The sequence below is a fragment of the Nycticebus coucang genome, chromosome 20 (assembly GCF_027406575.1).
Source record: "Nycticebus coucang isolate mNycCou1 chromosome 20, mNycCou1.pri, whole genome shotgun sequence".
NCBI lineage: Eukaryota > Metazoa > Chordata > Mammalia > Primates > Lorisidae > Nycticebus > Nycticebus coucang.
The window spans coordinates 32857391-32869224 of record NC_069799.1 but is presented as its reverse complement, the minus strand read 5'-3'; the positions used below and the strand labels follow the sequence as shown (position 1 = coordinate 32869224).

The 11834-nt window shown below is 39.1% G+C and overlaps 1 protein-coding gene across 5 annotated transcripts in view; it reads right to left on the bottom strand.

The window, feature by feature from the left end:
* Positions 1-3189: 3189 nt before the first annotated feature.
* LOC128572657 (zinc finger protein 208-like) overlaps positions 3190-11834 on the bottom strand; it is a 47153-nt gene continuing 38508 nt past the window's right edge. For all 5 annotated transcript variants that reach the window (XM_053572675.1, XM_053572676.1, XM_053572674.1 and 2 more), the window contains one exon: positions 3190-7209. In XM_053572675.1, coding sequence (XP_053428650.1) covers positions 3314-7209 — 3896 coding nt within the window. In that variant the 3' untranslated portion in view covers positions 3190-3313. The remainder of the gene's footprint in view (positions 7210-11834) is intronic.

Here is an 11834-nt window from a genome sequence, read left to right as displayed (position 1 = left end):
GGGAACAACATTTAAGGGAATGTAAGCACAATGCCAAATGTCTTTAAAAGCATGTTGTGATGTACACATTTTGTAACTACCTTTTTTTGTTGTTCTGGCAACCATTTGTAAAACATTCCAGATACCTCCCCAGCTCTTGAAGCAGCAATCTAATCCCTTTCTCACTTTTGAAAGATGACTTTTCAGTTTAATTCATATTGCCCTCTTCTTAAAAGAGGAGGGGGGAAAGGTATGGGCCTGCCTTACTGAGCACCAGAGCCCAGGGAGAGACTCCTCTATGGAAAACCTCACTTCTCAAAGTACCAGCCAAACCAGCAAGATGATCCCAGGAGGAGTTAGCCAAACAACAAAAACATGCTGTGAGGTTTTCAGCTTTAAGATATCTTTGGACAACTTTTATTTTTTTCCTTAGAAGTGACCAAATTAAGATGGTAAGACCTCTGAGACCAGATTTTTATCCTGTCTCTACCCCCTTGCCAAGGACTTAGAGAATGGATCATGTGCTCCTTATGTTGAGTGGACCACATAATTGCTGTCCTGCCTTCTTAAAGAAAATTGTTTTTGCCACTCATTTAGTTATATGAAACTCATCTCATTACCCTTTCTGGGTCTGAAGCTGCTATGTCAAAAAGTGCCATCTCCTTGTACTTTGCAACAGTCTGTGCTGGAGAAATCTTGAATGGCTTATGTACAAGATTCTAACAATTTTATATTATTTGAAACCTTGCTTCGTTTGGTTTGGGGCACCCTGGCCCCCGCAACTGGCTGTGAGAGCTCTCTACTTTGAGCTGGCAGTGTACTGAAAACCTTTTAGTTTCTTTCCCTGCCCAATCCCCGCTTTTTGGTGAGGTTTCTCTGAGGGAGGCCTATTAGGTGTACATTCTGCAGCTTATTGGCTTAAAATGTACTCTCCTTTCATGTGGTGTCTTTGGGGCCAATGGGGACAAAGAAAAAACCAGTAGTGCAACTGCTTGGATACTGAATATTGATATATGTATTTTTGAAATAAAGAACCAGTCCCCCCAATAAATAAATAAATAAATAAATAAATGAATAAACAAAAGGTCAGTTTATTAAAGGACACTCTAGAGAAGGAAGACACTACATTTTCATGTAGAGAAGACCTTGGGTTTAGTAAGATTTTTCCCCTTTATAGAGATTTTCCAATTCTATGTTAAGTGGTATGGGGGTAAAATACTCATGATTTTTCCTGGAAAGGGAAAAATCTTCCTGAATGGAGAGTCCTCCCATTTCTATCCCTATAATCCATATCCACATGTTGTCGTTTTATTTGTAAAGTGTGATAGAAGTGGTGTGAATTTTATTATACTATAGAAAATAGGTCACTTGCAGCTGCCATCACCTTAATTGTATACCTGCTTCAAAGATCCCTTTTTCTGGCCTTGGTCATATCTCCACATTGTGGCCTCTCTACCTCTGAGGCCCATTTTTTGTAGGGAAAACATCAGGTTTTGGAAGCTTTCTTCAAATGCCAACGTTTTTTCCATGGAAGGCCCCCCTAGTTAATGTGTTTCTCTTGTTAAGGACAAAAAAATTCCCAGTATCATTTATCATTTCCCCTTGTCTCTCCTTAGACCTATTGAACAGTATAAACAAAATTTTAAGGCCTTGAGACATGATTGAGATTTCTAGAGTATTTCTTCCATATGAATTATGATTAGAAAAGTGTGAGGAATATTTAAAAACATTTTCTCACTCTTCACATATATAGAATTTTGCTAGGAATTCTGTTAGGTACTGAAATGTGTGAGATTATAGGATTTGACACTTCAAATTTGTAGGGATTTTTCTCTGTTATATAAAGTTTTCATATATAGAATGGTTTGAGGACAAGTTAAACACTTGTTAAGTTCTTCACATTTGTACAGTTTTTATTCAATAATTTTTTTGTGGGGTAGTGCTTGTGGCTCAGTGGGTAGGGTGCCAGCCCCATATACTGAAGGTGGCGGGTTTGAACCCGGCCCTGGCCAAACTGCGACAAAAAATAGCCAGGCATTGTGGCCAGTGCCTGTGGTCCCAGCTACTTGGGAAGCTGAGGCAGGAGAGTTGCCTAAGCCCAAGAGCTGGAGGTTGCTGTGAGCTGTGATGTCACAACACTCTACCGACGGTGACATAGTAAGCCACTGTCACAAAAAACAAAAAGAATTCTATTATGTAAAAAAACTGTCACTACTGGCATAACATCTTCATAATGTTACCGTTTTTCTCTGCTATGATTTCTCTTATGTTTTACTAAGGGCTGAAGACCACTGAAAATTTTTGCCACATCATTCGCATTTGTAAAATTTCTTTCCAATCTGAATTTTCTTATGTGTTGTAAGGTTTGAGCTCCAGTAAAAGGCATTACCACACTGTTCACATTTGTAGAATTTCTCTTCATTGTGAATTCTTTTATCCTTAGCAAGCCATGAACACCAGATAAGGATACTTCCACATTCTTCATATTTGTAGGGTTTCTGTCCTGTATGATTTATTTTATGTACAGTGAGGTTTGAATGTGAATAAAGGGTTTGCCACAGTGTTCATATTTATAAGGTTTCTCCCTTGAATGAATTCTTGTATTTTAGAAAGGTTACACACTAATTAAAGGTTTTACCACATTCTTGACTTTGTAGGGTTTCTCTCCAGAATGAATTCTTTGGTGCACAGAAAGGTGTGAGTTCCGGTTAAAGGCTTTGCCACATTCTTGACATTTGTAGGGTTTCTCTCCAGAATGAATTCTTCTATGTACAGAAAGTGTTGAGTACCAGTTAAAGGTTTTTCCACATTCTTCACATTTGTAGGGTTTCTCTCCAGAATGAATTCTTTGATGTGCAAAAAGGGATGAACTCAGAGTAAAGGCTTTGGCACATTCTTCACATTTCTAGGGTTTCATTCCAGAATGAATTCTCGGATGTTTAGTCAGGGTTGAACTATTCTTAAAGGCTTTGCCACATTCTCCACATTTGTAAGGTTTTTCTCCAGAATGAATTCTTTTATGTCTAGAAAGTGTTGTGTACCGGTTAAAGGCTTTGTTACATTCTTCACATTTGTAGGGTTTCTCTCCAGAATGAATTCTTTGATGTACAGAAAGGATTGAGTACCACTTAAAGGCTTTGTCACATTCTTGACATTTGTATGGTTACTCTCCAGAATGAATTCTTTTATGTATAGAAAGACTTGGGTACTGCTTAAAGGCTTTGCCACATTCTTCACATTTGTAGGGTTTCTCTCCAGAATGAATTCTTTGATGTTGAGAAAGGATTGAGTGCCGGTTAAAGGCTTTGCCACATTCTTGACATTTGTAGGGTTTCTATCCAGCATGAATTCTTTTATGTTGAGAAAGACTTGGGTACTGCTTAAAGGCTTTGCCACATTCTTCACATTTGTAGGATTTTTCTCCCGAGTGAATTCTTTGATGTTCAGAAAGGTGTGAGTGCTGTTTAAAGGCTTTGCCACATTCTTCACATTTGTAGGGTTTCTCCCCAGAATGAATTCTTTGATGTTTAGTAAGGGTTGAATTATCATTAAAGGCTTTGCCACATTCTTCACATTTGTAGGGTTTCTCCCCAGAATGAATTCTTTGATGTCTAGTAAGGGTTGTAATATCATTAAAGGCTTTGCCACATTCTTGACATTTGTAGGGTTTCTCTCCAGAATGAATTCTTCTATGTACAGAAAGTTTTGAGTAAGAGATAAAGGCTTTTCCACATTCTTCACATTTGTAGGGTTTCTCTCCAGAATGAATTCTTCTATGTACAGAAAGGGATGAACGCAGAGTAAAGGCTTTGCCACATTCTTCACATTTGTAGGGTTTCTCTCCAGAATGAATTCTTTTATGTTGAGAAAGACTTGGGTACTGCTTAAAGGCTTTGCCACATTCTTCACATTTGTAAGGTTTCTCTCCAGAATGAATTCTTCTATGTACAGAAAGGGATGAACGCAGAGTAAAGGCTTTGCCACATTCTTCACATTTGTAGGGTTTCTCTCCAGAATGAATTCTTTTATGTTGAGAAAGAGTTGGGTACTGCTTAAAGGCTTTGCCACATTCTTCACATTTGTAAGGTTTCTCTCCAGAATGAATTCTTTGGTGCACAGAAAGGTGTGAGTGCTGGTTAAAGGCTTTGCCACATTCTTGACATTTGTAGGGTTTCTCTCCAGAATGAATTCTTCTATGTACAGAAAGTTTTGAGTAACAGATAAAGGCTTTGCCACATTCTTCACATTTGTAGGGTTTCTCTCCAGAATGAATTCTTTTATGTTGAGAAAGACTTGGGTACTGCTTAAAGGCTTTGCCACATTCTTCACATTTGTAAGGTTTCTCTCCAGAATGAATTCTTTGGTGCACAGAAAGGTGTGAGTGCCCGTTAAAGGCTTTGCCACATTCTTCACATTTGTAGGGTTTCTCTCCAGAATGAATTCTTTTATGTGTAGAAAGACCTGGGTACTGCTTAAAGGCTTTGCCACATTCTTCACATTTGTAGGGTTTTTCTCCCGAATGAATTCTTCGATGTGCAGAAAGTTCTGAGTGCTGTTTAAAGGCTTTGCCACATTCTTCACATTTGTAGTGTTTCTCTCCAGAATGAATTCTTCTATGTACAGAAAGTTTTGAGTAACAGATAAAGGCTTTTCCACATTCTTCACATTTGTAGGGTTTCTCTCCAGAATGAATTCTTCTATGTACAGAAAGTTTTGAGAAACAGATAAAGGCTTTTCCACATTCTTCACATTTGTAGGGTTTCTCTCCAGAAGGAATTCTTCTATGTACAGAAAGGGATGAACGCAGAGTAAAGGCTTTGCCACATTCTTCACATTTGTAGGGTTTCTCCCCAGAATGAATTCTTTGATGTTTAGTAAGGGTTGAATTACCATTAAAGGCTTTGCCACATTCTTGACATTTGTAGGGTTTCTCTCCAGAATGAATTCTTCTATGTACAGAAAGGGATGAACGCAGAGTAAAGGCTTTGCCACATTCTTCACATTTGTAGGGTTTCTCTCCAGAATGAATTCTTTTATGTCTAGAAAGACTTGGGTACTGCTTAAAGGCTTTGCCACATTCTTGACATTTGTAGGGTTTCTCTCCAGAATGAATTCTTTTATGTTTAGAAAGATTTGGGTACCGCTTAAAGGCTTTGCCACATTCTTGACATTTGAAGGGTTTCTCTCCAGAATGAATTCTTTGATGTTGAGAAAGGATGGAGTGCTGCTTAAAGGCTTTGCCACATTCTTGACATTTGTAGGGTTTCTCTCCAGAATGAATTCTTTGATGTTGAGAAAGGATGGAGTGCTGCGTAAAGGCTTTGCCACATTCTTGACATTTGTAGGGTTTCTCCCCAGAATGAATTCTTAGATGTTTAGTAAGGGTTGAATTATCATTAAAGGCTTTGCCACATTCTTGACATTTGTAGGGTTTCTCCCCAGAATGAATTCTTTGATGTCTAGTAAGGGTTGAATTATCATTAAAGGCTTTGCCACATTCTTGACATTTGTAGGGTTTCTCCCCAGAATGAATTCTTTGATGTCTAGTAAGGGTTGAATTATCATTAAAGGCTTTGCCACATTCTTGACATTTGTAGGGTTTCTCTCCAGAATGAATTCTTTTATGTCTAGAAAGACTTCGGTACTGCTTAAAGGCTTTGCCACATTCTTCACATTTGTAAGGGTTTTCTCCCGAGTGACTTCTTTGATGTACAGAAAGGTTTGAGTGCCAGTTAAAGGCTTTGCCACATTCTTGACATTTGTAGGGTTTCTCTCCAGAATGAATTCTTTGATGTACAGAAAGGATTGAGTACCACTTAAAGGCTTTGCCACATTCTTGACATTTGTAGGGTTTCTCTCCAGAATGAATTCCTTTATGTCTACGAAGACTTGAGTACTGCTTAAAGGCTTTGCCACATTCTTCACATTTGTAGGATTTTTCTCCCGAGTGAATTCTTTGATGTACAGAAAGGTTTGAGTGCCAGTTAAAGGCTTTGCCACATTCTTCACATTTGTAGGGTTTCTCCCCGGAATGAATTCTTTGATGTTTAGTAAGGGTTGAAATATCATTAAAGGCTTTGCCACATTCTTGACATTTGTAGGGTTTCTCTCCTGAATGAATTCTTTTATGTGTAGAAAGACTTGGGTACTGCTTAAAGGCTTTGCCACATTCTTCACATTTGTAGGGTTTCTCTCCAGAATGAATTCTTTGATGTACAGAAAGGATTGAGTGCCGGTTAAAGGCTTTGCTACATTCTTGACATTTGTAGGTTTTCTCTCGAGAATGAATTCTTTTATGTTTAGAAAGATTTGGGTACTGCTTAAAGGCTTTGCCACATTCTTCACATTTGTAAGGTTTTTCTCCCGAGTGACTTCTTTGATGTACAGAAAGGTTTGAGCACCGGTTAAAGGCTTTGCCACATTCTTGACATTTGTAGGGTTTCTCTCCAGAATGAATTCTTTGATGTACAGAAAGGATTGAGTACCACTTAAAGGCTTTGCCACATTCTTGACATTTGTAGCGTTTCTCTCCAGAATGAATTCTTTGATGTACAGAAAGGATTGAGTACCACTTAAAGGCTTTGCCACATTCTTGACATTTGTAGGGTTTCTCTCCAGAACAAATTCTTTCATGTGCAGAAAGATGTGAGTACTGATTGGTAAGTTCATCACATTCTTTATAGTTGTAGGCTTTTCTTCCAGTATTAATACTCTTATGGTTATAATATTTTGATCTGTGCCTAAGACATTCCCCATAATTTTTAAACTTATACAGTTTCTCCCCAGGGTGGAGTTTCTTATGGTTAGATAGGCTTGAGCAAAATTTAAAGACTTTGCCACCTTCTTTACATTTGTACTGTTTTTCTCCAGTATGCATTATCTTACATTTAGTAATGTGTGAGCAGTGGTTATAGGCTTTCCCATACTTTTTATACTGAAAAGTTTTCTCTGTGGTATATATCATCTTATGTCTATTTAGATTTGACAAATGTCTAAAGACTCTCGTATATTTACTACATTGGCAGACTTTGCCATGGCTAGCTGTTAAACATTGGTCACATCCACTGTAACATACTTTCTGCTGAGTACATTCATAAACACTTTCCAAGTCTTTTGTTAAGTTTAAATTCTCCAGGCCACAGCTTTGATATCTTCTCAGTGTTATCTCTGGGTATAATATATTTGTGCCCAGCTCTTGGAAATGGTCTTGGGTAGAATGATTAGATACATCTGAAAAAAATTTAAACAATAAAATTTTAGCCACAGACTTTTTATCACAACTGAGTAAATATATACAACACATTGTATTTGCAAAGTCATGTCAAGAACCTTAGGCAGATGGCATAATACAGAACATAGGCACTAATTATGTTAAAGATAAATAAAGGCTGCATATATACACTGCATTTTGGGAAATTCTAAAACCAGGTAGGAATTTGCAGCACAGCACGTGAGCACAACTTGTAGAGATAACATAGAGGTTGTGCACATTGCCTCATGTTTGTAATCCTAGAACTCTGAAAAACTGCAGTGAATGGGTTACTTGACCAACAGGTGTTTCAGATCAACCTGAACAAAAGTGAGATCCTTTCTACTACAAATAGAAAATTTAGTTGGTCATGGTTGCACATGGCTGTAGTCTCAGCAATTCATGAGTCTGAGACAGGAAGATTTCTTGACCCCAGAAGGTTGAGAATGCTATGAGCTATGACAACATAGTACTCTACCCAGAATAAAAGAAACTCAGTCTCAAATAAATAAATACATAAATAAATAAAATGAAAAGGGAAATAAGTTGTAAATAATCATAATCATAAGAGCCTGGCTCGGTTCCTATAGCTCAGCAGCTAGGGTGGGTGGACTGCTTTAGCTCCCAAGTTTGAGACCAGCCTGAGCAAGATTGAGACCCTCGTCTACAAAAAATAGAGAAACTGAGGCAAGAAGACTGCTTGAGCCCAAGAGTTGGAGCTTGCTGTGAGCTATGATGCCACGGCACTCTACCCAGGGAGACAGGTTGAGACTCTGTCTCAAAGAAAAAAAAATTATGGGGCAGCACCTGTGGCTCAAAAGAGTAGGGCACAGGCCCCATATGCTGGATGTGGCGGATTCAAACCCAGCCCTGGCCAAAAACTGAAAAAAAAAAAAAAAAAAAGTTTATGTATGTATTCACGGTATTCATGGACTAAACTTCATAATCAAATGACAGACATTAAAAAAAGATAGTGATTTAAAAAATATGTAGTTGGCTTGGTGCCTGTGGCTTGAGCGGCTAAGGTGCCAGCCACATACACCTGAGCTAGTGGGTTGAAATCCAGCCCAAGCCTGCCAAACAAGAATGATGTCTGCAACCAAAAAATAGCTGGGCGTTGTGGCGGGCACCTGTAGTCCCAGCTACTTGGGAGGTGGAGGCAGGAGAATTGCTTGAACCCAGCATTTGGAGGTTGCTGTAAGCTGTGATACCACATCACTCTACCCAGGGCAACAGCTTGAGGCTCTGCCTCAAAAATAAATAAATAAAAAGTCAAGATAGGGGCGGTGCCTGTGGCTCAAGGAGTAGGGCGCCGGTCCCATATGCCGGAGCTGGCGGGTTCAAACCCAGCCCCGGCCAAAAAAAATAAAATAAAAAATAAGTCAAGATAGAACTATATAATATCTAAATGATACTCATCTTACATGTAAGGACAACAAATGGAATAAAAAAAGTATAGGACAGAAATATATTTAATTCAAGTATTAGTATTATGAGAACAAGGGAGATTATATTAAGGAGACATGTATATGTACGTATGTGTGTGTGTGTCTCCATGTGTACATACACACACCTGTTGAAACAAAGTCTCACACTTTTGCCCAGGCTAGAGTGACATGGCAACAGCCTAGCTCACAGAAACCTGAAACTCCTGAGTTCAGGCAATGCTCCTGAATCAGCCTCTGAGTAGCTGGGACTACAGGTGCCTACAATGATTCCAGCAATTTTATCTTCCACTTTTAGTAAGACTGGGTGTTGCTCTTGCTTGGGCTGGTCTCCAACTCTTGAGCTCAAGATATCCTCTCATTGCTCTCTTTCCCCTCCTCTCTCCTCCTCTCTGTCTCTCTCGGTCTCTCCTCTCTCCTCCCCATCGCCTTTCCTCTCTCTCTCTTTTCTCCCCCTCCTCTCTCCTTTTCTCTCCTCCTTGGTGCTGCTCTGCAGCATCCCTCCCTCTCCAATAAAAACCTTTCGAACAACAAAAAAAAAAAAGATATCCTCTCATCTCAGATACCTCATGTTATAGATATATGCCCCTGCATGCAGCCAGGGCTGAATATATTCTGAGGCAAAACTTGTCTTATTTCATATAATATACTTTAAGTCAAAATTGCCTCAAAAGGTAAAGAATATTAAATAATACTACAAGGGCATATTTGTTAGAAACCTATAATTTATTTTTATTATTCTGCATATATATAAAATACATAATAAATAAAATATAGGACAGATACACAACCCTAACATACATGGTCAAATAAAGAGCTATTTGCACACATATTCATTGCAGCTTTATTCACATAATTCATTAGGTAAAAGAAATCCACAACGGCCTCAAATAAATGGAGAAATATAATTTAGACTGTAAAAATGATAGAGTATTATTAAGCTTCTAAAAATCAGGAAATCTTCTAACATCTGTAATAAAGATAAATCTTAATATTATGGTAAATGAAATAATACATTTTATTGAAAGAGAACAAATATACTGAATATTTTTGAAATGAGGTACTTATCAGAAAATGTAAATAAGTAAACATTTAAAAATAGTAAAGATAATTTTTTTATTGTTGTTGAGACAGAGATCTACCATTTGCCTTGAGCAGTGTGTAATGGCATTCTAGCTCACTACAATCTCAGACTTGGGCTGTGGGCATCCCACTGCCTCCGCCTCCAAAGACGCTGGGATTACAGGTGGCCGGCTGGGTTTTTCCATTTTCTTCATGAGTCAGGGTCTCACTCTAGCTCAGACAAGCCTCTAACTCCTGAGCTCAAGCAACACTCCCACTTCAGTCTCCCACAGTGCTGGGATTACAGGTGCTAAAAATAGTAAAGAAAGGCCAGTACCTATGGCTCAGTGAGTAGGGCGCCAGCCCCATATGCTGAGGGTGGCGGGTTCAAACCTGACCCGGCAAAAACTGCAACAAAAATGGCGGCGCCTGTGGCTCAAAGAAGTAGGGGGCCGGCCCCATATGCCAGAGGTGGCAGGTACAAACCCAGCCCCGGCCAAAAACTGCAAACAAAAAAATAGCCCAGCTTTCTTGTGGGCACCTATAGTCCCAGTTATTTGGGAGGCTCAGGCTAAGCCCAAGAGCTGGAGGTTGCTGTGAGCTGTGACACTACAGCAATCTACCATGAGTGATAAAGTGAGACTCAGTCTCTAAAAAAAAAAAATAGTAAAGATAATTTTACCATGCTATTAATATGTTGCTAGCAGTACAAAAACAGAAAAGGTTTAATTCACTCATTAGAAGCAATCAAAGGCCTTACTTTTAAAAATACAAACTTTGTAAAATATGATAAGTCAAACTATGTAAAATAAGCTTTTTCCTTCATTTGAGGAGATTTCTTAGTGTTCTCATAAAATTACTGAGTATTAATTTCTGTAGAATCTTATTTGAAACCTTCATAGCATAAAAAAGTATAAAGCAGGCTCAGTGCCTGTGGCTCAAGTGGGTAAGGCGCCAGCCACATACACCAGAGCTGGCGGGTTGGAATCCAGCCTGGACCTGCCAAACAACAATGACGGCTGTAACCAAAAAACAGCTAGGCATTGGGGCAGGCACCATTAGTCCCAGCCACTTGGGAGGCAGAGGCACGAGAATCGCTTGAGCCTAGGAGTTGGAGGTTACTGTGAGCTGTGATGCCACAACACTCTACCCAGGGCCACAGTTGAGGCTCTGGCTCCAAAAAAAAAAAAGTATAAAACAGAAAACCTACAACAACTATTTGTGGTGTATCTGGCATTTCTGAACCAAATACTACTATCACTACTTCACTCACCTACTTTGAATATGATGCTAAAGAAACTACCTTTTTTTCATACCCAAACTTGTTCTGTTGCCCAGGCTAAAGTGTCATAGCATCAGTTTAACTCCCAGTGACCTCAAACTCCTGAGTTCAAGCAATTTTCAAGCTTCTCAAGCCCCTAGTAGGTGGGACAACAGGCAACCACTACAATGCCTCGGTAAGTTTTCTATTTTTCATAGAGATGGGGTCTCTTGTTTAGGCTGGTCTCACACTCCTGAGCTCAAGCAGTCATCCGCCTTGGGTCCCATAGAGCTAGGTTGAGTCACCACAAGCAGACTAAAGAATATTTAAAAATTTTTTCTTTTTTTTTTTGAGACAGAGCCTCAAGCTTGTCACTCTGGGTAGAGTGCTCTGGCATCACAGCTCATAGCAACCTCCAACATCTGGGCTCAAGCGATTCTCCTGCCTCCACCTCTGAAGTAGCTGAGACTACAGGCACCCGCCACAATGCCCAGCTATTTTTTGGTTGCAGCCGTCATTGCTCTTTGGCGGGCCGGGGCTAGATTGGAACCCACCAGCTCAGGTGTAGGTGGCTGGCGCCTTAGCTGCTTGAGCCACAGGTGCCTAGCCAAAAAAAAATTTTTCACGTGTGCCTCATTGCTTATCTTCTTATAGGAATATTAGTTCGAATATTTCATGGGAGTTGGACAATAAGAAATCAATAGTTTATCTGCTTTTTTTCTCCTATACCTAAAAGCAAATTTGAAAGAAATCTGAAGCTGGTTCTTTTTAATATGTATATGTTTTGTTTTTAAAAAAAATATGGTGTATGTAATTAAAATATTTGTAAATTTTACCA